Below are 27,198 nucleotides of genomic sequence, written 5' to 3' on the forward strand. Positions count from 1 at the left end.
AGTTTCTCTCTGTCCACCCTGTCAGTTTCTCTCTGTCCACCCTGTCAGTTTCTCTCTGTCCACCCTGTCAGTTTCTCTCTGTCCACCCTGTCAGTTTCTCTCTGTCCACCCTGTCAGTTTCTCTCTGTCCACCCTGTCAGTTTCTCTCTGTCCACCCTGTCAGTTTCTCTCTGTCCACCCTGTCAGTTTCTCTCTGTCCACCCTGTCAGTTTCTCTCTGTCCACCCTGTCAGTTTCTCTCTGTCCACCCTGTCAGTTTCTCTCTGTCCACCCTGTCAGTTTCTCTCTGTCCACCCTGTCAGTTTCTCTCTGTCCACCCTGTCAGTTTCTCTCTGTCCACCCTGTCAGTTTCTCTCTGTCCACCCTGTCAGTTTCTCTCTGTCCACCCTGTCAGTTTCTCTCTGTCCACCCTGTCAGTTTCTCTCTGTCCACCCTGTCAGTTTCTCTCTGTCCACCCTGTCAGTTTCTCTCTGTCCACCCTGTCAGTTTCTCTCTGTCCACCCTGTCAGTTTCTCTCTGTCCACCCTGTCAGTTTCTCTCTGTCCACCCTGTCAGTTTCTCTCTGTCCACCCTGTCAGTTTCTCTCTGTCCACCCTGTCAGTTTCTCTCTGTCCACCCTGTCAGTTTCTCTCTGTCCACCCTGTCAGTTTCTCTCTGTCCACCCTGTCAGTTTCTCTCTGTCCACCCTGTCAGTTTCTCTCTGTCCACCCTGTCAGTTTCTCTCTGTCCACCCTGTCAGTTTCTCTCTGTCCACCCTGTCAGTTTCTCTCTGTCCACCCTGTCAGTTTCTCTCTGTCCACCCTGTCAGTTTCTCTCTGTCCACCCTGTCAGTTTCTCTCTGTCCACCCTGTCAGTTTCTCTCTGTCCACCCTGTCAGTTTCTCTCTGTCCACCCTGTCAGTTTCTCTCTGTCCACCCTGTCAGTTTCTCTCTGTCCACCCTGTCAGTTTCTCTCTGTCCACCCTGTCAGTTTCTCTCTGTCCACCCTGTCAGTTTCTCTCTGTCCACCCTGTCAGTTTCTCTCTGTCCACCCTGTCAGTTTCTCTCTGTCCACCCTGTCAGTTTCTCTCTGTCCACCCTGTCAGTTTCTCTCTGTCCACCCTGTCAGTTTCTCTCTGTCCACCCTGTCAGTTTCTCTCTGTCCACCCTGTCAGTTTCTCTCTGTCCACCCTGTCAGTTTCTCTCTGTCCACCCTGTCAGTTTCTCTCTGTCCACCCTGTCAGTTTCTCTCTGTCCACCCTGTCAGTTTCTCTCTGTCCACCCTGTCAGTTTCTCTCTGTCCACCCTGTCAGTTTCTCTCTGTCCACCCTGTCAGTTTCTCTCTGTCCACCCTGTCAGTTTCTCTCTGTCCACCCTGTCAGTTTCTCTCTGTCCACCCTGTCAGTTTCTCTCTGTCCACCCTGTCAGTTTCTCTCTGTCCACCCTGTCAGTTTCTCTCTGTCCACCCTGTCAGTTTCTCTCTGTCCACCCTGTCAGTTTCTCTCTGTCCACCCTGTCAGTTTCTCTCTGTCCACCCTGTCAGTTTCTCTCTGTCCACCCTGTCAGTTTCTCTCTGTCCACCCTGTCAGTTTCTCTCTGTCCACCCTGTCAGTTTCTCTCTGTCCACCCTGTCAGTTTCTCTCTGTCCACCCTGTCAGTTTCTCTCTGTCCACCCTGTCAGTTTCTCTCTGTCCACCCTGTCAGTTTCTCTCTGTCCACCCTGTCAGTTTCTCTCTGTCCACCCTGTCAGTTTCTCTCTGTCCACCCTGTCAGTTTCTCTCTGTCCACCCTGTCAGTTTCTCTCTGTCCACCCTGTCAGTTTCTCTCTGTCCACCCTGTCAGTTTCTCTCTGTCCACCCTGTCAGTTTCTCTCTGTCCACCCTGTCAGTTTCTCTCTGTCCACCCTGTCAGTTTCTCTCTGTCCACCCTGTCAGTTTCTCTCTGTCCACCCTGTCAGTTTCTCTCTGTCCACCCTGTCAGTTTCTCTCTGTCCACCCTGTCAGTTTCTCTCTGTCCACCCTGTCAGTTTCTCTCTGTCCACCCTGTCAGTTTCTCTCTGTCCACCCTGTCAGTTTCTCTCTGTCCACCCTGTCAGTTTCTCTCTGTCCACCCTGTCAGTTTCTCTCTGTCCACCCTGTCAGTTTCTCTCTGTCCACCCTGTCAGTTTCTCTCTGTCCACCCTGTCAGCTTTTTCCTTTTCACCCTGTCAGTTTCTCTCTGACCACCCTGTCAGTTTCTCTCTGTCCACCCTGTCAGTTTCTCTCTGTCCACCCTGTCAGTTTCTCTCACCCATCCTGTCAGTTTCTCTCTGTCCACCCTGTCAGTTTCTCTCTGTCCACCCTGTCAGTTTCTCTCTATCAACCCTGTCAGTTTCTCTCTATCAACCCTGTCAGTTTCTCTCACCCATCGAGTCAGTTTCTCTCTATCAACCCTGTCAATTTCTCTCTGTCCACCCTGTCAGTTTCTCTCTGACCACCCTGTCAATTTCTCTCTGTCCACCCTGTCAGTTTCTCTCTGTCCACCCTGTCAGTTTCTCTCTGTCCACCCTGTCAGTTTCTCTCCAGTCCTGGAGAAGAGTCTTACCAACCTCAAAACGTTAACTCTGTTTCTCTCTCCAAAGATACGGCCAGACCTGCTGAGTTTCTCCAGCACCTTCCGGGTCTTTTTTTTTTGGTCAAAACCTTGGATCATCTAGAACACCTGAACACACCGCCTCTGCCCAGCCGGCTGAGATTTTCTAAGTAATTTCTGTTTTCGTTTCTGATTTCCAGCCGACGCTGTTTTGTTTGAATCTCGTGATCTTCCGTACGCGGGGCAAGTCAAACTAAGTTAATGCAAGTTACCCTTGCAATTTAACCCTTTTAGCCCCAATGTCATTCTGATAAATCTACACTGCACCACGCTTGAGGTCAATGTATCCTTCCTGAGGTATGGTGCGCAATCCTCAATTCAGTCTCTGAAATGAAGGTCTAACCAGGCGCTCATACAACACATTGAGTTCATGGTCACTAACCCAACATTATGGGCATTAACTACTTTGACATACTCATGGACTGCTGCACCATTCCTGAATATAATCTACATCCAATTCTTCTTCCTTCCACCACCTCATGAGACAGACAAAGCACACGCCTGTTCAAACAACTATCTTTGACTTGAGAGGTACTACTCTGGGTCAATTCACAGAATCTCTGTGGAGAAGGCCATTCAGCCCATCACATCCACACCAACCCTCCAAACAGCATCCCATGCGGACCCACCCCCTATTTCCTGTGGCTAACTTACTTAGATTGGACACTATGGAAAACGTAGCGCAGCCAAACCACTGCATGTCCTTGGAAGGTAACCAGAGCACCCGGAGGAAACTCACATCAACACGGGGAGAATGTGTGAACTCCACACAGACAGACACCCCGAGGCTGGAATTGAACACAGGTCCCTGGCGCTGTGAGGCAGCAGTGCTAATCACTGAGCCACCATGTCGCCCAACTAGCAACGCAACATCTGCTCAAATAGCTACCTTTTACAGGGCATTGGCAAGACTGTGGCTTGAGAGGTACTACTCTGGGTCAAGTGTCAAGACACACCTCTGTTCTCACTACCTTCCAGAGGTGTATCAGAAAGACCTACAGGTTTCCAATCAATGGCTGTAGGACTGTTACGAACGCATCATCCGTGGCCAACAAATGAGGGTCCAAACAGGAGGCAAGGAGTGTACTGCAAGCCCTCCCCTCCACCTATCAGTGACATTCCTGATGACGTGGGTCTCACTGAAATATTCCTCACAATGTAATTTTGGAGGAGATGCTGCACGGATTCCTTCCTGCCGTATTTGATGATCCACGATTTGAGTTTGGTTTCAGCCAGCACCAGGAAGGCCAGGAGGCGATACTTCAACTCCAGAAAGTCCAGTCTCGTTAAATGGAGCTTGGAGGCGGTCGTAATGAATTCGAACCTGGGGAGAGCAAGCGGACGCAAGGTTATCACTGAGGGGGCGGGGGGGGGGGGCAGACCATGGCCAAAGAGATATGCAGACATATAAACGGGGAGTAAGTGGCATCCACCATCACCTTAGCCACAGGAAATGGTAAGGAAAGCTGACAGCTAGACAGTGCCTTGAATGATTTCAGAAGGTTCCAAATTTTTTCCTAGGGTCGGGGGTGTGCAAAACTAGAGGGCATAGGTTGAAGGTGAGAGGGGACCCAAGGGGCAACACTTTCACACAGAGGGCGGTGCGTGTGTGGGATGCACTGCTAGAGGAGGTGGTCGATGCGGGTACAGTGACAACATTTGAAAGACATTTGGACAGGCACATGGATAGGAAAGGTTTCGAGGGATGTGGACCAAATGCAGGCAAATGGGTCTCGTTCAGTTTAGGAATCCTGGTCACCGAGTTGGACCAAAGGGTTTGTTTCCGTGCTGCGTGACTCTACAACTCTCTACAGCTATTCCGCGATGTAGTCTCTGCTGGAAACGGCAGCAGCTCATTTGCGCACAGCAAGATCCCACAATCCAAAATCTGTCGATGAAAACAAAAAAAAATCTGTTTCCGTGCTAACGGTTGACAGATCAATATTTTCCGGGGCAACGGAGAAGCAGTGCGCAGGGTCAGCTCCTTCAAAACGACGCCAGGCAACCTTTGAGCCGAGACGGCAGGCAGGGCCTAATGTCTCAGCCGAGGAACCGTGCCGTCGAACGGCACAGAATTCCCTCGCCACCAAGCCTAGACGTTGTCCTCAAGTCTCCAGGATCGGGCTCAAACTCACATCCGAAGGGGGTGAGAAAATGTTACCCAGCAGAGCCACAGGACAAAAACAGCCAAAAGGAAAATCTACCCAAGACTGAAGGTGGGAAGGTGCCACCATCCAGATGCAATATGGGTTGTCTGCTTCCAGAGAAGTGGTCCCCTGTTATACTGATGTAATGGATAAGTCCAAATAGCACATCTCAGCTCAGCATCACCTGGGTGGGTCAACATGCATTGCTCAACAAAATGAGATTATCAACTCGTTACCTTGCTGCCTTTATTGAGATCTTGCTGTGCACAGGGCAGCTGCCGACCTCACAGCTACACTGCGAAGGCGTCATTGATCGCGCAACTTGGAGACATCGTGAGAATCGACGCAAGGTGCTACGCAAATGCAGACTTTCACTGCCCTTCAACTAGCTACCAGGATGAGCTCAATCGGGTATTCATTTGCAAAATCTGAAATCTGGCACCGCCAAGTCCCACAAAGACTCAGCGGGACACGCGCCAGTCTCTTGGTCAGCACGTCGTTTTATTTTCAGTATTAGTTGCAGCAACCCCCCCTCCCTCCGAAGTTTACATCGAAAATGTGACATAAGAGAAAGGTTAGGGCTCCCACCGTTTAACCGGACGCAGTGCTTTTCAGACACAGAGTTAACAGGGTTTACTGATGAGCCGCATGGACAGTTACTCACCGCTCTGCAATATCCTCCAGCTGGTCTGCTGGGATTGGGACCCCATTCACAGATCCTGCCCTGTGGATCTGGTGGAAGATTTGTTTGTGACCTTCTAACGCCTTTATCACGTCCTGGCAAGGAAACAAATACAAGTTAGCGCTGGAAAAAGATCAAAACTGAATCCGTGCTGAAAACAACAAAGCACTGGAGATCACAGCGGGTCCGGCAGCATCCACGGAGAGAGAGCAAGCTAACGTTACTAGTCCAGGTGACTCTTCACCACAGCTGAGCTTTACTCTGGATAGTCACTCATTACATCACAAAACAAAAGCAGCTGCTTAGGGGTGGCATGGTGGCTCAGTGGTTAGCACTGCTGTCTTGCAGCACCAGGGTCCCAGGTTCGATTCTGGCCTCAGGTGACTGTCTGTGTGGAGTTTGCACATTCTCCCCGTGTCTGCTGTGGGTTTCCTCTCACAGTCACAAAGATGTGCAGGTCAGGTGAATTGCCCATTGTGTTAGTGTGAGGAGGGAAATGGGTCTGGGTTTTTGGGCCAAAGGGCCTGTTTCCACACTGTAGGGAATCTAAATACTATGAATGCACAATTCATAGCCAACAGATCAGACTCTGGGTGTGACTCCAGATGATTCATAAAATTGAGGAGTTAGATTAGTCCCATATTCCAATGGGATCCTCACTGGCCGCAGGATGACAGCAACTGAGACAAGGCGGCTTTGTCTCAAGTTGAAACCTGGGGGTTTCCACAGTGCTCCCCAGCAGACAGACATCAGATTATTGCGGACGGTAACGGACTCAGCTCTGACTCAGGAGGTTGCTGGGATTCAAGCCCCACTCCAGAGACATGAAAGTGAGGGCGAGGGTGACACTCCAGTGCCCTGGCTGTAAGAGCTGAGCTGGGGCCCAGCCTGTGCTCACAGACAATGAAGATCCCGGAAAAACGGGAGCCCTGACCTGTCCCAAGCTCATGTGTGTGCTCCAGAAGTCAGTCTTTGTCTGTGAAGCACTTTGGGCTGTGCTGCTAATGCAAAAGGTGCTAGACAAATGCAAGTCCTGCCTCAAACACTGCCGGGAGAAAGTGAGGACTGCTGATGCTTCCACTGTGTCATCGTTTACGCTTCCTTCTTTGCCCTCATTAACAAGCCAGCCCCTTCTCCTCTGCCGCTAAAATTCTTACTTCTGGTCTGCCAGCTGAGAGATTTACATGGGTTAATGTTGCTGGAGTTGATACAGAGCCTCACACCAGCTGACCGAGAACCACTCAGCCCAGGAACTTCCTGTCATATTTTGCCTAGGCTCCTTTCTCTCTCTGCCCGGTTTGATCTGGGGCCTGGACTCCAAATTGGGTTTGGTCAAACTTTCATGGCTTGTGGGAGTGGACCACCAGAAGACCAGGGTTGCTTGCCAATTGTGGATCGTCCAGTCTGCACATCCCTGGGCAGTTTAGCAAGGTGGCACGGTGGCTCGTGGTTAGCACTGCGACCTCACAGCACCAGGGACCCAGATATAGGCCTGGCATTGCCCAGCGACGGCTCCCAACACTTCCTCCGCCAACCCGCCCACCACCACCACAGAAGCCCACCACAAACTCACCTTATGTAGCTCCAGTTTCCTGTGGATGATGTTGGCCGTCTCATCGTGGGCCTGCTGGATGACAATCTCTTCCCCGAGAATAGTCTCCACTCTGTGCAGCCAGGCTCCGATGGTGCCCAGGGGCGAGGGCAGTGACTTGTCCAGCATGATGTGCCAATCCAGAAGCTGAGGAATGGAAAAATCAGCATGTAACAGCCTTCCTATTTCTTACAATCAGGGGAAAAGCAACTTGGGCTCAGTGACATCGTACCAGCTTGCTGCCCATAAAATAATCCCTACAGCATGGGATCAGGCCATTTGGCCCATCGAGTCCACACTGACCCTCTGAAAAGAGTCCCACCCATAATCCCCCCATCCCTGTAACCCCCGTGGCTAACGCACCCAGCCTTCACATTCCTGAACACTATGGGCAGTGGTTAGCACTGTGGCTTCATGGCGCCAGGGACCCAGGTTCGATTCCAGCCTCAGGATGACTGTGTGTGTGGAGTTCTCACGTTTTCCCCATGTCTGCGTGGATTTCCGCCGGGTGCTCTGTTTACCTTCTAAAGGTGTGCAGTGGATTGGCCACGCTACATTTTCCATAGTGTCCGGGCTAAGTAGGTTAGTCACAGAAAGTACAGAGCTCAGTGGTTAGCACTGCTGCCTCACAGCGCTAGGGACCGAGGTTCGATTCCAGCCTCGGGCGACTTTCCTCTGGGTTCCTCCCACAATCCAAAGACGTGCAGGGTGAGGTGAACTGGCCACGTAGTGCCCAGGGATGTGTAGGTTAGGTACATTAATGTAGAATAATAGGGGAAGGGAATGGGTCACTCTTCGGAAGGTCAATGTGGACTTGTTGGGCCAAAGAGCCTGTTTCCACACTGTAGGGAATTGTATGATTGAATCCACTTAACCGCTACCTCTTTGGACTGCTAGAGGAAACCCAGGCAGAACATGCAAACTCCATACAGACAGTCACCCGAGGCTAGAATCGAACCCAGATCCCTGGCCCTTTGAGGCAGCAGCACTGACTACTGAGCCACTGTGTTCCTGCAGGTACAGCACCCTGCCAACAAACCCCTTTGTCCTCAGTCCATGGTGATCGTTTTGACAATTTGCCTGCCTCAGAGAGATTAAAAACACATTGTGAAAGGCAAACGGAGGACATTCTCAAAACTGTATCCCCGGACACAATGAAGGAACAACTCCAACTCTCCGTATAGCTGAGGATGTTAGAGAGTGATCAGAAATAAATGTGGGGGAAGAAAGACATTTATTCCCACACCCATATTCACATGTAAACCAGATTCTAAACACTCTACGTCATAGATTCACTGCGGGTGCTCCCACAGTTACTGAAGTACAATCAAAGAAATTATATTTTCATTTGAATTTGTTCATTTAAATTTTGAATATTGAGTATTATTATAATGCCCCTTGAAGAGACTAGCATCTTTTAATTTGGCTTATTTGATTCAATTTGGTTTAATTTAATTTAATGTGATTAACTGGCTTTAAGAGCTTTAAAGGAGTTTTGACATCAGGAAGGCTGGTTATTTGCAGCCAACTTAAGGCGATGAACAGTCTCTTTGGTAGGATGTTGAGAGTTCAAGTCCCGCCCCCGACACTCAATCTTGGCTAGTATTTCACTGGAATCCTGACAGAGTGCTGCACACTGGAGGATCTACTGGAAGTGTTGCTGAGACTGAGGTAAATGAAGCTGTTGGGCTACCTGCAGAAGAGCTCAGAGTTCTATCCTGGAGACAATTTATGCAGTTTCTTACAGCTTAGAAAAAAGGTTCTTCAGCCCATTGTACTACACTGGTCATCAAGCATCTAACTACTCCAGTCTAGTTTTCCAAGACTTGGCCTGCGGCCTTGTGTCCAATGACATGTCGAGGGTTCATCCAAATAGGTTTTAAATGTCTTGAGGGTTCCTGCCTCCACAAAGCAAAAGGCAGTGAATTATACCTCACAGGCAAAGACAGAAGTTGCTGGAAAAGCTCAGCGGGTCTGGCAGCATCCGTGAAGAAAAATCAGAGTTGACGTTTCACATTCAGTGACCCTTCCTCAGAACTGGACCCAAAATGTTAACTTTGAGTTCTCTCGACAGACCCTGCCAGACCCGCTGAGCTTTTCCTGCCGTTTCTGGGGTTTTTTCTGATTTACAGCACCCGCAGTTCTCTCGGTTTTTATTCAGTGAATTCCACCTGCTGGGTGAAACAGATTCTCTTCAAACTCTTTCCAAACCTCCTGCTCCTCCTCTTGAAGTTCCGGCCCAGGGTATTGACTCTTTTACTAAGGAGATTGATCCCTCAGCCAACACCACCAAGAGAACACACCCAGCCGATGTGTGGGTCCTTACTGCGTAATTGTTGGCTACTGTTTATTACAGGGAGAAAGTGAGCAGACGCTGGAGATCAGAGTCGAGAGCGTGGTGCTGGAAAAGCACAGCAGGTCAGGCAGCATCTGAGGAGCAGGAGAGTCGACGTTTCAGGCCGGAGCCCTTCGTCATGAAGGGCCATCAGGAAGGAACTGGCCATTCCTGATGAAGGACTCTTGCCCGAAACGTCTATTCTCCTGCTCCTCGGATGCTGCCTGACCTGCTGTGCTTTTCCAGCAACACACTCTCGACTGTTCATCCACAATCAACTTCAAAAAGAAGCGATTGTGAAGATGAAAAGGGTTCTGTTCAAATATAACGTCTTCCATGTTTATTTTATTGACTCATCTGACTCCAGGCATGAGGATGGAATGGAAATTTATGAGCAGAAGACAGCGGCATTGCTGGGCACACAAAGTCTGTGACCACAAAGACTAACACCCGTCTCTAGAAGGCTCTCACTTACTGCTCCCGCTCCGAGTGCAAATCATCAGATGGTACTGCACACAAAGACTGGCAGGAGAAAGGAAAAGACTGGAGTATGACCTTGCGGAGTCCGTGCTCTGAAAACTCACCCTGGCCGACACTCTCTCCCAGACTTGCTTAACCGTGACTTGATCCAGCGACAGTTTCCCATCTTTCTGTGAGGGCTGAATTAAAACCTCCACGTGCTTCTTTTTAACCTCGTACTGGCCTCGAAAACTCTTGAACAACTAAAGAAAAGTACGGACAAAGGCAACGGCATAAAACAGAGCGATGGAATCAAAACAGGAAGTCATTGCTGCATTAACGCATGAGGTGCTCAGTTAGCTCAGGCAGCTAGTGAGTGATGCCAACAGCATGGGTTCAATTCCCACATTGGCTGCTGTAACCAGGAAGGACTCTCCTTCTCAACTTCTCCTCCTGTCTGAAGGTGTGCTTACCCTCAGGTCACACCACCTCCAGCGATCTCTCTCTGACGAGAGAGCAGTCTGGTAGGGTTATGGTGACTTTAATGTATTCACACATAGACTGACTTCCCACTGGCTTGAAATTCTGAATAGGTTTCAGAATCATTCAGGGTTGTCCTGTTAAATCAGCAAACAGCTCTGCCAGTCGAGTAGAGACTGAGGTGAAGATGGCCCTGCATTCAGGCAACACGGTGGCTCAGTGGTTAGCACTGCTGCCTCACGGCACCAGGGACCTGGGTTTGATTCCAGCCTCAGGTGACTGTCTGCATGGAGTTTGCACATTCTCCCCGTGTCTGCGTGGGTTTCCTCCAATTTTCTCCCACAGTCCAAAGATGTGCAGGTTAAGTGAATTGGCCGTGCTAAGTTGCCCATAGTGTTCATGTATGTTTATGCATGGGGTAAATATAGGGGAATGGGCTGGGTGGGTTACTCTCTGGAGGGTCAGTGTGGACTTGTTGGGCCAAATGGCCTGTTTCCACACTGTAGGGAATCTAATCTTAACTGACCAATATTACAGAGACAGAGCTTTTTCTGCTAAGATATCAAGCAGTTAGAATGATGGGGGTGTGTTATAAATCCAGGCTTGAGGTGTGGCTGTTGGTTTTCATGCCTACTTGCTCTTGAGAAAGGGGGGTGGGTGGGAGTGGGAGTGTGTGCGCAGGCCCTCCTATGGATGGTATACTCTGCAGCCGCAGTGTAATGGCTCTGGAGCAAGTCAACATTGGCAAACAGACTGCCCATCACACCAACTACTTTGACCTGGATGCTGGCGAATTGCTCGAAGCTTGGCACAGTTGCAGGTGGATGGATTGCAAATAAAGCAGAACCACACGCCCCCCCCCCCCCCCCCCCCAGCTATGACTCACAAGAGTTCATCCTGTCAGTGTGTGGTCTGTGTGCACTGGTCTCAGTTCGTGCTGTCTTCAGCGTCCACTGGCTGGAGGAGGGGAAATTGCTGGTAGGGAATTCCCATTTCTTAGAAATTCCAGCAGGGGCCCTCGGCCGTCAGTCCCCCTTCCTGCTCAGCGTCAGTGAATCTGTGGACGCCCAGCACTGAGATTAACATAAAGCGAGTGACCAAGCAGATGAAGGGTTGACGGTCCACTGTGAAAATGAGATAGCGACGGTGGTGTCATGGTAAACCAAATGCCCCAGCTTAAGCTCTGAGGGACATGCTCCACTCCCACTGCAACTCAGTCTCTCGGGATATGGGTTCAGGTCCCACCAAGATGACATGTGGAATTTAATCATAGGATTATAGCATTAAACAGGCCCTTTGGCCCACACCAACCCTCCAAATGTAACCCACCCAGACCTATTACTCTACGTTTACCTCAGACTAACGCACCTAACCTACACATCCCTAAATACTATGGGGTAATTTAGCATGGCCAATTTACCTAAACTACACATCTTTGGTGTGTTAGAGAAAATCCACACAGACATGGGGAGAACATACAAACTCCACACAGACAGTCACCCAGGGCTGGAATCGAACCCAGGTCCCTGTCGATATGAGGCAGCAGTGCTAAGTACTGAGCCACTGTGCACAGCGCTGGAGGAGCAGCCTCAATAGCAGTTATGAGCGATTAATCTGATCCATTAATGCCTTTTAGTTGACTCTTAATGGCCCTCTGAAATAACTCACTTAGTTCAATCACAATCAGGTTGGTAATCAAATCCTAACCTTGCCGGCAACACCCACATCCCATGAAAGATTGAAGATGGGGCAATGGGAGAAAATGGGCAAGGTCTTTCAGAACAGGAGTCCATTCAGACCCTCAAGCCTGCTGTTGGTTTGTAACTGAGTTGTTCCTTAATTCCACTCACAACACTCGAAAGCACATTCCAACAAGAATCAGCCCCTTGAGATTTAGTTCAGCCCCAAAAAGCACAGCCTTGTCAAGGAGGGAGAGTGGCAAATGTTGACTTTTTATGAGTGAAGTATCTCGAGACCTGACCTTACGTTTATTTTAAGGTCACGTTCCCCTGTTCTGGATCCTTCCACAAGAAGGGAGCATTTTCTTTCTGTCTGCCTGTATTGTCGCAAAGGGATCGCTTTGACCGTCCCTGAGAAAAGATGCAAGAAGTGGACGGTGCTGACCCACCTCGTATCGTTCCTGGAGCCCAGCCTCGGCCACTTGCATCCTCGTGATATCTCTTTCGAACTGCTCAAGCCACGCTCTCGCCTCCCTCAGCATCAGTCTGTCTTCTCGCTGATGGGCCGCAAACAGAAGCAACAGTGCAAATAAACGTCAGGAGGCGCTCCGCGTTATTAGAGTCTATCGCGATGGGGTTCTCCGTTGTCCTGATCGTCCGCACCAACAGACTCCAAACTAAATGGCCCATTCCCTGCTCCTTCTGCCATCAAGCCTTCACTAAATACACCCATACCCCCCCACCCCCCCCACCCCACCCCCACCCCCCGCCATTTCACCCTTTGAAAGGGGCCATTCACCTCGTGGACACTCTGATCCCATTCCTAATCCGTCCTCAATTGAACCCCAAAGAGTGTGTTAAGTGACTTTTTAACCTCCTCTGTCTTACTGCGTCAAGCTCCAAACACTTCCACCAGGTGAAAAAGCAATTTACTTGTACTTCTTTCTATTTAATAGGGGGGAGGAGAAAGGGTGGTGGTGGTGGTGGTTTAGAGTTAGATGATACAACTGCTTTGCACAGCACCTCTGTTCAGATTGTGATGTTGAGCTTCCACTCACTTGTCATTTTAATTCTCCGCTATTGTGATGATACTGTGGCTTTAAGAGCTATGGTTTCCTTTAGAGAGAGATAGTGGGGGATGGGAGGCGGCAAGTCGTCAATGAGACGATAGACAACTTGTGAAGCCTTGGGTTTTTTTTTAAAAGCTGGAACAGTAGAAGCTGCCTGACCGGGTGTGGTCCCACTCCCACCCACAGAACTAGGGGTCTTAGGTTTAGCTTTCAACAGCTGCTGTTGTGAGCTTGAAGAAGTAGAAGTTATTCTTCCCTCTCTGGATTCCAGCCTAAAGCTGGGGGTTCTTTTCCAAGGCTGCTGGTTTGCATCTGAGACAATCTGTGTTCTGAATTTTATGAGATATTACCATATTGGAACAGTTAATTAGTAAGAGTCACTGTTAAGTTTTTTTTTCAAAAAAGTTAAGTTAATCAATTAATTCTTTCCTTTGTAGTATTTAACTGCAGTGTTTGAATAAATTGAGTATTGCTTAACGTTGAGTGGTTTGACAAATCAAATTGCATCTGCAGTAAAGCTCCTGATATTTACTTTCAAAATAAGAAAAAGTTAGAGTGGAGACTACCATCTTAATATATTTTGAGGGGGTCTGGTTGGTCCACACCACTATTCTGCTATCCCCATCTCCAATCCCTCCATGTACATTGTTTCATTTCTTATCCTGTTACTGTCTGTTTTGCCCTTGCACTATCATCCCTTTTATCAGTTAATCTCTCTGGTCACAGTTTACACCCTTCTCTTTCCTGTCACACCCCTCCGTTTTGCTGAGTTTGCTGATAAACAGTTACACCTTTAAGCTCCCCCCAGTCCCGACAAAGGCTCGTTCAAGCTGAAACATTGACTCCACGCCTCCCTCTGACGCTGAGAAATCTGCTGTGTCCAGCATTTTCTCTCTTTACCATTGTCGATTCCTAGTCGGGGTCACTCAAACCCAAACTCGCAACGTTCCATAAATTTGCGATAAACCTCACAGTTTGTTGTGAATGAGGCAGATACAAACCCTCAGGAGAGAATTAGGGAGCCATTTCCCGAAGAGATCAAAGTGGGTCAGGAAGCATCCATGGAGAGAGAGCAAGCTAATGTTACCAGCCATTTGCACTCGAAACATTAGCTTGCTCTCTCTCCACTGATGCTGCCTGGCCCACTGTGATCGGCAGCATTTTTTGTTTCCAGTACAGATTCCAGCATATGCAGTATTTTGCTCCTATATTTGCCAAACACAATGCTCAAAAACACCAAGTTAACTTGGCAACTAACTGAGCACACGAGAGAACAGAAGAGAGCAGCTGATCTTATATTGGGGTACCATGTCTAAACCAATTTGCACCTTGAAGGACAAGGGCAGCAGATATTTTGCAATGTCAGCACTTGTCAATTCCCCTCCATGCTACTCAGCATCTTGACTTGGAAATACAATATACACTCGTGCAAAAGTCAAATTTGTTAGACTATAGTTGAAGGTTAAATTTATGGGGTCAACTATTACATGGATACTAGTTCTAAAGGACTGAAATTCATGTTACAGTTCAAAATACTGTATTGGACGGCACGGTGGCTCGTGGTTAGCACTGCTGCCTCACAGCGCCAGGGACCCGGGTTCAGTTCCCACTTCGGGCAACTGTCTGTGTGGAGTTTGCACATTTTCCCTATTTCTGCGTGGGTTTCCTCTGGGTGCTCTGGCTTCCTCCCACAATCCAAAGACTGGCCATGCTAAATTACCCGTAGTGTTCAGTGATGTGTAGGTCAGGGGTGAATGTAGGGATCTGGGTGGGTTACTCTTCAGAGGGTTGGGTGTGGACTTGTTGGGCTGAAGGGCCTGTTTCCACACTGTAGGGAATCTAATTCAAAATAAAATCTAAAAATCATGAGCAGAAGCCCAATTGATCTCTAAGCAAATAGTTGGCTTCTCTGGAACTTTTAATAACTGAGTTTAAACGCTGCTGTATATTTTTTTGTTTTTTTCTGGAGGGCATTTTTTACACAAAACAATGAAGAAATTTCAAAACCTCAGCTAGGCATATGACTGTATCCCTCGAGTGTTGCAGGGAGAGTGAGCTCAGCTGAGCTGCACACAAAGGGAGGTTGTCACCTGACTCTGACCTGATGTGTCTTAAACTTGCACTCCAAGGTCTTCCAATTCCCTCCGTTTTCTCTTGCTTTTCTCTCGATAATACCTTGACTCACAAATGTTAAGCTGTTATCTGTGAAGAACTAGGGTTGATTTTTACATGAGCCAGGGGAGGAACTCCAGATGTTTTGACCAAAAATAGGGATGAAGAAGGGCTTATGCCCGAAACGTCGATTCTCCTGCTCCTCGGATGCTGCCTGGCCTGCTGCGCTTTTCCAGCGCCACACCTTTCAACTCTGGTCTCCAGCATCTGCAGTCCTCACTTTCTCCAAAAATAGGGGGTCAGCTTTTGCATGAGGTTGACTTTTACTCGAGTATATACGGTATACTGCCATTCCCATGCTAGCGCTGGGAGTTCCCTTCCCGACAGCACTGACATTGACTCAGGGATGATAGTGATAGATTTACCAAGGTATAGGGCTGGGTAAATCTAGGAAGTTATGATAAATCTTCACAAAGTCTAAACTGAAGTATTACGTTCCATCACACATTGAGAAGGATGTCAGAGCAAAGGGATATAGATAGAGTCGACGTTCAGAATCCTTTTTCCCAGAACTGAATCACCGAAGGAGCATGTATTTAAGGTGTGAGTGGGGCAAGTTCAGAGGAGAGGTGAGGGGCAAGTTTTTTTACACAGAGAGTGGTAGGAGTCTGGAATGTGGTGCCAGAGGGTGGTGGTTGAGGCAGACACAATAAGGGCATTTCAGAACTTTTAGATAAACACATGAACATGTAAGCAATGGAGAGATATGGACCAAGGGCAGGCAGAAGGGATTAGTTTAATTTGCGTCATGTTCAGCACAACATCACGGGCCGAAGGGCCTGTTCCTGTTCCGTGCTATACTGTTCCGTGTTTTATAAAAGCCACAATAGAAATTTATTAGAATGGTACCGAAATAAAGAACGTGCACCTTCAGTCATGTGAGGAAACGGAAGGAGCTGGTTTGTTCTCCCTCGGACTGAGAGGTTTAAGAGATCTTACTGAGGTGACCATAATCAGCGTCAATAAGGAGAAATTGTTTTCAACAGCAGGAGGACAGAGGTTGGGAAAAGAAAGGGAAACCACATGTTTAAACAAACATTCACACAGCAAACAGCGACAACCAGGGACCTGCTTAATGGAAGGGCGGTGGAAACAAAGTCAACAGTCAACAGTCAGAATACTGTTAATACTTGAAGAGAATAAATATGCACATAGCTGCAGGAAGAGAGCAGGCAGCTGGGAGTAGTTGGAATTCTCTTCCAGCAGGGCTAAATGGCCTCCTATTGTACTGTATCATTCATTGAATTTGAAGTGAAATTGAAAGGGAAACAGCGCAAAACACTTACCTCTTCCTCAAGAGGTTCATTCTCCGTCTCGCGTGGATTTGGATAATGTTTCAGGAACTGAGCCACATAGGTCATGATTGACTTCTCGTCGGGTTTGTCAACATCCACATCTGTACATAAAGTATCACTCCGTTAGAAACAGGGGTTCTGCTCCTCTACTGAAATGCAGTCACTTCTACAGCAAGCTGGGAGCTGCCTGAGGGGTAAGTGTCACTGGAGTTGTTTTCCTTTGTGGCCAGCGACACAGAGGACCTACCTCCCTAACAACAACGGAAGCCTGCTTTTACATAGCACCTTGAACACAGTGTAATGTCCCAAGATGCTACATGGCTGTACATCAGACAGAATTTGACAGCAGACCGAATAAGGAGGTATTAGGGCAGGTGACCCAAAGCTGAGACTAAAAACAGGTTTAAAGGATTGTCTCAAAGATGGAGAGAGATAGGTGAGGTGAGTTGGTGACAGCCAGTGACAGGAGTGGAACAGGGTGGTGGCCTAGCACAGAGCGTGGTGACAGTCAGTGACAGGAGTGGAACAGGGTGGTGGCCTAGTACAGAGCGTGGTGACAGCCAGTGACAGGGGTGGAACAGGGTGGGGGCCTAGCACAGAGCGTGGTGACAGCCAGTGACAGGAGTGGAACAGGGTGGTGGCCTAGCACAAAGCGTGGTGACAGCCAGTGCTAGGAGTGGAACAGGGTGGGGCCTAGCACAGAGCGTGGTGACAGCCAGTGACAGGAGTGGAACAGGGTGGTGGCCTAGTACAGAGCGTGGTGACAGCCAGTGACAGGAGTGGAACAGGGTAGTGGCCTAGCACAGAGCATGGTGATAGCCAGTGACAGGAGTGGAACAGGGTGGTGGCCTAGCACAGAGCGTGGTGACAGCCAGTGATAGGAGTGGAACAGGGTGGGGCCTAGTACAGAGCGTGGTGACAGCCAGTGACAGGAGTGGAACAGGATGGTGGCCTAGTACAGAGCGTGGTGATAGCCAGTGATAGGAGTGGAACAGGGTGGTGGCCTAGCACAGAGCGTGGTGACAGCCAGTGACAGGAGTGGAACAGGGTGGGGTCTAGCACAGAGCATGGTGACAGCCAGTGATAGGAGTGGAACAGGGTGGGGCCTAGCACAGAGCGTGCTGACAGCCAGTGAGTGGAGTGGAACAGGGTGCTGGCCTAGTACAGAGCGTGGTGACAGCCAGTGACAGGAGTGGAACAGGGTGGTGGCCTAGTACAGAGCGTGGTGATAGCCAGTGATAGGAGTTGAACAGGATGGTGGCCTAGTACAGAGCGTGGTGACAGCCAGTGACAGGAGTGGAACAGAGTGGTGGCCTAGTACAGAGCGTGGTGACAGCCAGTGACAGGAGTGGAACAGGGTGGGGCCTAGCACAGAGCGTGGTGACAGCCAAGGACTGGAGTGGAACAGGGTGGTGCCCTAGTACAGCGGTGTCTTCCAGGGACTGAAGTGGAATGGGGGTAAGCGGCCTAGTACAGAGGTGGCAGCCAGTGATTTGAGTGGAACGGTAGTGGGGGGAGGGCCTCGTACAGTGGTGGCAGCCAGCGGTCAGACCACATGGAGCCCCCATGCGCTGTTTTCTTCACTTCGTTATTCTGTAACTAAGGATAGTACCTGGATACGTTTGTAACTAAGATGGCGCTTTAAGTAGTGGCTTATAAACTTTTCACTGTACTCATTTGAGTGCATGTGACAAGAAAACTAATTCAATTCAATCCAATTTAATTCATGTGTCCATAACTTCAGTTGGCTATACCACAAACTCTGGACTTCCCTCCCTGCATCTCTTCGTCTCTCTCCCTCCCCTTCCACCTTTAATTTATACCTTTCAACCTTCTTTTGCTCTAACAAAGTTCTTATTCGCCTGATCTAATATCTCTTTATGTAGTTTGGTGTCATACTTTGTTTCCTAACCCTTCTGTGAAGTACCCTGGGATATTTCATGACGTGAAAGCTGCTATATAAATATAAATCATTGTTGTTGTACGGAGAGAAATCCGGAGATTAGGAGCAGGGCTCCGGAAGGCAGAGTCATCAGCATTGAGGTCATGGAAACCGGGGACGACAAAGAAGTGTTGAGATCTCAGAGACATATTGGACTGCAAGAGGATATAGGTGGTAGAGAACAGCCCGTGTGTGTGACCAAAAGGTGTGGAGAAGAACAAGCAGTGGTCCTTACAGCTAGGCCTTGATATCAACTTTTCTGGGCAGGGACTGTCAGCTCCTATAGAGTCATAGATTTATACAGCACAGAAACAGACCCTTAGATCCAACTCAGTCATGTTGACCAGATGTCCTAAATTAATCTAGTCCCATTTGCCACCATTTGGCCCCTATCCCTCTAAACCCTTCCTATTCGTATACCCATCCAGATGCCTTTTAAATACTGTAATTGTACCAGCCTCTACCACTTCCTCTAACAGCTCATTCCAGACATGCACCATCTTCTGCGTGAAAAAGTTGCCCCTTAGGCCCCTTTTATATCTTTCCCCTCTCTAGGTTTGGACTCCCCTACCCTGGGAAAATGACCTTATTTGCCATATCTATGCCCCTCATGAACCTCTATAAGATCACCCCTCAGCCTCCAACGTTCCAGGGAAAATAGCCTATTCAGACTCTCCCCATAGCTCAAACCCTCCAACCCTGGCAACATCTTTGTAAATCTTTTCTGAACCCATTCAAGTTTCACAATTTGTTTCCTGTAGCAGGGAGACCGGAATTGCACACACTATTCCAAAAGTGGCCTAACCAATGTACTGCCCAACTGTAACATGGCTTCCTAACTCTTATAGTCAATGCACTGACCAATAAAGGCAAGCATACCAATTGCCTTCTTCTCCATTTGTCTATCTGAGGCACCACCTTCAAGGAACTATGAACCTGCACTCCAAGGTCTCTTCATGCAGCAACACTTCCCAGGACCCTAAGTCCTGCCCTCATCTGCCTTTCCAAAATACACACTTCCCAATTATTTAAATTAAACTCCATCTGCCATTTCTCAGCCCATCTGGTCAACGCCCCAGAGTACTCTGAGGTAACCTTCTTCACTGTCCACTACACCTCCAATTTTGGTGTCGTCTGCAAACTCACTAACCATACCTCCCATGCTCAGACCTTATGGCATCTAAACAGTGTGGTGCAGGAATGAGCTCCGACCAGATCACCTCCCGTGAGGAAACATTGTGTGGCTGCCCTGAAAGGTGATTGGCTAGTTAGAATTGAAGGGTCAGTGGTCCAGTCTGCAGCACTGGTCAACAGGGTGGTTGCCAACTCTGCCTGAAACTGGCTTTGTTCAGCTCAGGCTCGACAACACCCAGTCTGACACTCTTGACATTTTTCTTCCTCTTCTGAAATGCCAGACAGTCATTTCCACACATCTCTCTCAGCAAGCTGGCTGCCACTTGAGCGGAAAGTTGTTTTCCTGGTGATACAGAGGATATCTATATCCCTGACAACAATCGAAAAACTGCTTTTCCATAGCACCTTGAACTATCCCATGATGCACCATGGCTGTACAGCAGACAAACTTTGACACCAAACCAAATAAGGAGGTGTTAAGGCACCACCAAGTACCCCAGGTAGCATTCCACCCCGACTCCCCCCACCAAATCCCACCTCCCTCCCAACTCCCACGGCTGGCACGGTGGCTCAGTGGTTAGCACTGCTGCCTCACAGCGCCAGGGACCCAGATTCGATTCCGACCTGGGGCGACTGTCTGTGTGGAGTTTGCACATTCTCCCCGTGTCTGCGTGGGTTTCCTCCGGGTGCTCCAGTTTCCTCCCACAATCGAAAGACGTGCAGGTCAGATGAAGTGGCCGTGCTAAATTGCCCATAATGTTAGCTACGTTAGTCAGGGGTAAATATAGGGTAGGGAAATGAGTTTGGGTGGGTTACTCTTCAGAGGGTCAGTGTGGTCTTGTTCATAGAGTCATAGAGATGTACAGCACGGAAACAGACCCTTCGGTCCAACCTGTCCATGCCGACCAGATATCCCAACCCAATCTAGTCCCACCTGCCAGCACCCAGCCCATATCCCTCCAAACCCTTCCTATTCATATACCCATCCAAATGCCTCTTAAATGTTGTAATTGTACCAGCCTCCACCACTTCCTCTGGCAGCTCATCCCATACAGATACCACCCTCTGCGTTAAAAAGTTGCCCCTTAGGTCTCTTTTATATCTTCCCCTCTCACCCTAAAGCTATGCCCTCTAGTTCTGGAGTCCCCGACCCCAGGGAAAAGACTTTGTCCAATTATCCTATCCATGCCCCTCATGATTTTGTAAACCTCGATAAGGTCACCCCTCAGCCTCCGACACTCCAGGGAAAACAACCCCAGCCTGTTCTTGGGCCAAAGGGCCTGTTTCCACACTGTAGGGAATCTAATCTAATCTAGAAAGCCCCAGTGTGGAAGAAGCATCAATCCTTCCCTTAGTCCAATACATTCTAAAGTAGTCACAGTCTTCAAAGCCCCAGCTGGGAACTACCTAAGGTCAAGTAGTGCAGAAAACCTAAAGGTCAAGGGGCTGGGAAGCTGGGGATAGAATCCGCCCCAGTGATGCAGTCACATAAATATGTAGAATAGTTCATGGATTTCAGGATTCAGGTGTAAGCAGAGGTGGCTCAAGTGGAACAACCACAATCTGCTATTTTCAAATTAATGTATTTATAAATCAGCAACCAATTCTGCGACCACTACTCCAAACCAGGCCTGGAACATTCAGAAATACAGTCAGAGTACAGTAAAATTTGAGCTATAGGGAGAGATTGAATGCGCGAGGGCTGTTTTCCCTGAGTGCTGGAGGCTGAGGGGTGACATTACAGAGGTTTATAAAATCATGAGGGGCATGGATAGGGTAAATAGACAAGGTCTTTTCCCTGGGGTGGGGGAGTCCAGAACGAGAGGGCATAGGTCTAGAGTGAGAAGGGAAAGATATAAAAATGACCTAAGGGGCAGCTTTTTCACGCAGAGGATGGTGCGTGTATGGAATGAGCTGCCAGAGGAAGTGGTGGAGGCTGGTACAATTGCAACATTTCAAAGGCATCTGGATGGGTATATGAATAGGAAGGGTTTGGAGGAATATGGGCCAAGTGCTGACAAATGGGACTAGATTGGGTTGACATGGACAAGTTGGACCGAAGGGTTTGTTTCCATGCTGTACATCTATATGACTCTATGACTGTAAGTAGATTGTCTACAGTGAAGAGACTGGGAAGAGATTAAGGAACACAGGACTTGAGTAGTTCTGAGAAAATGCGCACTTACAATGCATGAAGGAAGAGCACTGATTGGTTGGCAATTAGAGTCCAGGGGTATTCTTGCAAATTGGCCTGATGAGCTCAAGGTAAAAAGCTTTGATAAAGTGTGCACTTTCTCAGAAATAGAATAGATGCAAATATATAGACTCATTAAAGGGAGATTAACCAATTTTAGTTGGGATGCATTGATTTAATGTTAGATTAAGTGGACATTATTAAAAATATAACCACAGTTATTTCCATTCCAAAGGATGCTGCTTTTTGAAAACTCTATGAAATGCTGATATGTTCTCTTTGGCATTTGGAAATTAGTTTCTCAAGAAACTGTTCAGTTAGTTTGCTTTGGGAAAACCCGTGTATGAATCTCCATGAATAATTTGCTGATTGTCTCATTCTTGGAAATTATTTGATGAAAAGTACTTTCAAAATATAAGCACAATTTAAAATCCTACGTAGCTGTAGATATTGTTTACTATTACAATAGCTTTTCTTTGTATCAAATGATGATTTAAGAAAGCAGAGTTTTCAAAAAAAGAAAACAAAAAAATTAAAAATGCAACCATAAGAAGTCCTCAGGGTCTTTTAATATGGTTTTAGCATTAGCAGTATCTGGCACATTAGCAATGTGCTAAAGGAGATATATATTCCTGTATTCCTGATGAAGGGCTTCTGCCCGAAACGTCGATTTTACTGCTCATCGGATGCTGCCTGAACTGCTGTGCTTTTCCAGCACCACTCTAATCTAGACTAAAGGAGTTTTATGGCTATATACACATTATTGTCATGTTCACAGGATGTAAGTCAGAGATTCCCTACATTGTGAAAGTAAGCCAATCAAACTGACAAACTGAAGAGTATCCCGCCCAGCCCCCTACCCTATATTTACCATTTCCTGAAGAAGGGCTCATGCCCGAAACGTCGATTCTCCTGCTCCTTGGATGCTGCCTGACCTGCTGCGCTTTTCCAGCAACACATTTTCAGCTCTGATCTCCAGCATCTGCAGTCCTCACTTTCTCCTATATTTACCATGGCCAATCCACCTAAACTGCACACCTTTGGACTGTGGGAGGAAACCGGAGCACTCGGAGGAAACCCACGCAGACACGGGGAGAATGTGCAAACCCCATACAGACAGTCGCCTGTGGCTGGAATTGAACCCAGGTCCCAAGGGGTGTCAGTGCCAAACACTGAGCCACCGTGACACCCTAAATGGCTGTGTTTATTATCTCATCAACCTGTAAGTGGAGAGAAGATATTTCCACTTGGACATAACACCAACCTGAGCCAAACAGCCTGTTTCTGTGCTGTAAATTCAAAAACACTGTATGATAAATCTGACAGTATAAACGTGTACCAGAATCGAGGTAGTCCTGAATGTACGGGGCAGCCAAGCACATCAGAGAAGTCCCAAGTTCAAAGTGAGGGTTCACATACTGCTCTGAGGGATGAGAGAGGTTTACCTGCCTGCCTTAGCCACGGTAGGTACTGCTGGCTGAGACTGAACCTTCAATGACGTTCCTGAATTTGAAGAAATTCTCCATCAACAGGCATCTCAGAAACAGCCTGCCCTTCGAATGCATCTATCTCACACCCTCATGAGAACCCAGATCACTTTCCAGCAATTAATTATTCTTTGAAACGTTGGCATGATTTCACAAATGAATGCCTGCCTAATTGTCTTGTTGGGTGACGAAGGGGAGGTGCTATAGATTAAGGGTTAAATGTTAGATTAGATTCCCTACAGTGTGGAAACAGGCCCTTCGGCCCAACAGGTCCACACTGACCCTCCGAAGAGTAACCCACCCAGACCCATTCCACTACCTTTACCCCAGACTAATATACGTAACATGATGGGCAATTTAGCATGGCCAATTCACCTGACCTGCACTTGTCTGGATTGTAGGAGGAAACCAGAGCAAACCCACACAGACACAGGGGCGAACATGCAAACTCCAGACAGACAGTCACCCAAGGTGGGAATGGAACCTGGGTACCTAGCGCTGTGAGGTAACAGTGCTAACCACTGTGCTAACCATTTCCCACAAATGTCGGCCAGCATCTTGAGACACATCCACTGAGGCCCAGGGGTCTCAGAGTAATGCCTTACCTAAAATACAGCACCACCCTCCCTGACAATGCAGCACTCCCTCAGTACTGAAGCTAATAGCGCACTCAACTTCTGGACAATGGGGTTGGGATTTGTCCCGGTTACTTGCACTGACTCTGCCTGGAAGACCTCTTGAATAAAGCTGGACTCCCACTGGTTTGATAGTGGCTGAAAGGGGTCATCATAGAAGAGCTGAGCTCAGAAGAGGGCAATCACGATTAAACACATTCTTACAAAACTAGCTAGCCCCATTCTGCGGCTCTTTCCCCACATACTTATAATCTTTCTCTCCTTCATGCCTTTATTCAATTCCATTTGAAGGTGACTATTGAATTTGCATCCACAGTCTATCAAACACAGCATTCCTTAGCCTTTCACTTGTGTTTTTATAGCACCGTTGCCCATGTTGCCTCTCTCTTTTTTAACCAATCCCCTTAAGTCTGGGTCTTCTGGTTGCTCACCCATCATCTGTTGGAGATTATTTCTCTTTATGGACTTTATTCAAACCCTTCATAATTTTACAATCTCCCCTTTCCTTTCTCTGCTCTAAGAACAGTAATCCCAGCTTCTCCAGTCTATCTACATAACCTTAAAACCTTATCCATTGTATTATTTTCACATCAAACCATGTGAGTAAATCTCTGCTGCACACTCTTCAAAGTCTTTATGGCCATCCTAAATCCACAGGATGTTACGGTCATCCTAAATCCCTTTGGAATTCCAGGAGATTTCCAACCTGATAATACTGTCAGGTTTAGATGGAGCTTCAAACTAACCAAGAGCCAAAGTCAGGTACCTTCAGGATCGAGGATCCTCGGAATTCCCAGGTGATTTTCAGCGATGGAGAAAGCACTTTCCAAGTTTTCCCGGTTCGACCGGCTCCGGACCTTCTCCAAGTCTGTCAGATCCGGGCGGATAGCGTGAATGACGGAATGAAAGGCGAATCCATTCCTCCAGCTCTGCCCAAAATCCTTCACCTCGATACCAATTCGCCTTCAAAACAGACAGCACGCGCTTGTGAGCAGCCACGTTACATTAGAACACTTGAGGTGAAACCCTACAGGGGTCAAAGGTCAGAGGGCAGAGCGCAAAGAGTAGAGTCATAATCCACAACAAAGCTCCCCCCCAACCACCGGATTTCTAAAGGCTGGAAACCAGCCCCAGTGATGGAGGGGGTTGCAGATCAGATCTACTGAAATTTACTAGCTTCCCCATGACCTTCCTTGACTGTTACAAACAGCCACTGTCCAGTGAATTTGTCCACATCCTCACAAAGGGTTGGAGCTTAGGAGAATCCCTGGGCCATCCTAGAATTCTGATGGGAGCTGAAAACCCATCCACTGGGTATCAGGAAGACTCCATTCGGAGGTCTTTTCAACCTCAACACTCTCAGGAATCTTTAAAGAAGCAGCTTTTGTTGTTTACACTGCCCTGCCTTCTCTAATCTAATAGTGAGCTCAAAGACAAGGCACCATTCCCACAAATAGGAGCTGCTTCAAGCCGACCACAGTCACTAACGCCTCCGCACGCTCCATTTAAAGTCAAATTGAAAGCTGTGCATCCAAACTGGGAGTGGAGCCAGGCCATGCACCTAAAACAGTGCCACGGGCCTGCGTTACAGTTCCCTGGGTCCCCCCCCTCCGGCCCATTCCAGGACGTTTTCACAGAGCCAGGCATTGGGAATCCACACCCTGAGGCAGAAGTGGGTACTGCAGATGCTGGAGATTAGAGTCAAGGTTAAAATGCTGCTGGAAAAGCACAGCAGGTCAGGCAGCATCCGGGGAGCAGGGAAATCGACGTTTCGGGCAAAAGCCTTTTATCAGGAGCCCATTCCTGATGAAGGGCTTTTGTCCAAAACGTCGATTTTCCTGCTCCCCGGATGCTGCTGTGCTTTTCCAGCACCACTCTAATCTTGAATCCACACCCTGATGCAGCCAATACTCCATCCAGGTCTGAAGACCAATGAAAGAAAGCCCGGTGGGATCCTTCCATTCAGCCTGCAAGGTTCCCACAGGCCATAGGACAGGTTTAGTCACTCAGAGGCAGGCCTCACTCACACCCTGGATGTTCCCTTTGTCCTCTCCCAAAGGGATGGCCTGGCTGGACATTCACTCATGGATTGAGGACATCATTGGCAAGGCCTGCATTTATTGTCCATGCTTAATTGCCAATTAAGAGTCAACCAAATCGCTGTGGCTCTGGGGTGACATGTAGGCCTGACCAGGTCAGGATGGCAGCTTCCCTACCCTAAAGGTCATAGAGAACCGGGTGGGTCTTTACAACAATTGTTAGATGCTCGCCATTAGACTTCCTGTTTTAAAAGTCAAGGGGGAGAAATTGAGGACTGCAGATGCTGGACACCGCAATCAAAAAGTGTGGTGCTGGAAAAGCACAGCCGGTCAGGCAGCATCTGAGGAGCAGGAGAGTCACCGTTCTGAGCATAAGCCCTTCATCAGGAATGTCTGATGAAGTGCTTATGCTTGAAATGGCGATTCTCCTGCTCCTTGGATGCTACCTCACTAGCTGTGCTTTTTCAGCACCATACTTTTTGACTTTAAAAATCAAGGCCCAATTTGAAATTAGAGAACAAAATCCGGGCTGTAGGGTGCCCAGGCGAAAGATTGGGTGTGAGGGCGCTTTAAAAGCACATGAGCTTTTTTTGGGAGGGGTCAGGTGTCAGTGGCACAGACTAATCCAGCTCAGAGACCCGATCGCTGAGGCCGACAGAGCCTGCCTGCCTTCAATTGTCTCTTGTAGCCCTCAGTGTTTGAACCTCTCCTCCCACCAGGCCCACTCAACAACTCTCCCCCACTCCCACCATCTCCACAAGCTTCAGTCTGGCCTCGCACCAAGTATGAAGCATTAAATGGGCATCCCAAGCGGCAGCAACACGTTTGGGACGGGCGACACAAATCACGGTGATAAAGAGCACAGAACAGTCCTGCACAGTAACAGGCCCTTCGGCCCACCAAGCCTGCACTAACATGGGACACCTTTCTGCAACTATAAACCTCTTGCCTCCACACTATCCATATCTCCTGATGCTGCCTGCCTTGGTGTGCTCTTCCAGCCTCCAGCTTGTCTACTTTGGATTCCAGCACTTGCAGTTTTTCTTTGTCTCTATTCATGCACCTGTCGGGATGCCTCTTAAGTCTTGTATTGGCTTTCACCTCTGGCAGCACATTCCAAGCACTTACTGCCCTCTGTATAAAAAAAACCTGCCTCTCACATCTCCTTTAAATTTTCCCCCTTTTACCTTAAACCCATGCTGCCAAATATTGACATTTCTACCATGGGAGAAAGATTCCATCTGAGGTC

General features: G+C 48.3%; 1 protein-coding gene across 1 annotated transcript in view; it reads right to left on the bottom strand.

Moving 5' to 3' along the window:
- The window catches only part of syne1b (spectrin repeat containing, nuclear envelope 1b), a 502,247-nt gene that overhangs the window by 421,852 nt on the left and 53,197 nt on the right, over nucleotides 1-27,198 (bottom strand). The window contains exons 8-14 of the mRNA XM_043696857.1: nucleotides 24,677-24,873; nucleotides 16,510-16,619; nucleotides 12,431-12,538; nucleotides 9,948-10,085; nucleotides 7,011-7,175; nucleotides 5,420-5,532; nucleotides 3,764-3,932 (exon numbers count right to left, since the gene is read on the bottom strand). Of these exons, the coding sequence (XP_043552792.1) occupies nucleotides 3,764-3,932; nucleotides 5,420-5,532; nucleotides 7,011-7,175; nucleotides 9,948-10,085; nucleotides 12,431-12,538; nucleotides 16,510-16,619; nucleotides 24,677-24,873 (1,000 nt within the window). The remainder of the gene's footprint in view (nucleotides 1-3,763; nucleotides 3,933-5,419; nucleotides 5,533-7,010; nucleotides 7,176-9,947; nucleotides 10,086-12,430; nucleotides 12,539-16,509; nucleotides 16,620-24,676; nucleotides 24,874-27,198) is intronic.

The sequence above is a fragment of the Chiloscyllium plagiosum genome, chromosome 9 (assembly GCF_004010195.1).
Source record: "Chiloscyllium plagiosum isolate BGI_BamShark_2017 chromosome 9, ASM401019v2, whole genome shotgun sequence".
Classification (NCBI taxonomy): Eukaryota; Metazoa; Chordata; class Chondrichthyes; order Orectolobiformes; family Hemiscylliidae; genus Chiloscyllium; species Chiloscyllium plagiosum.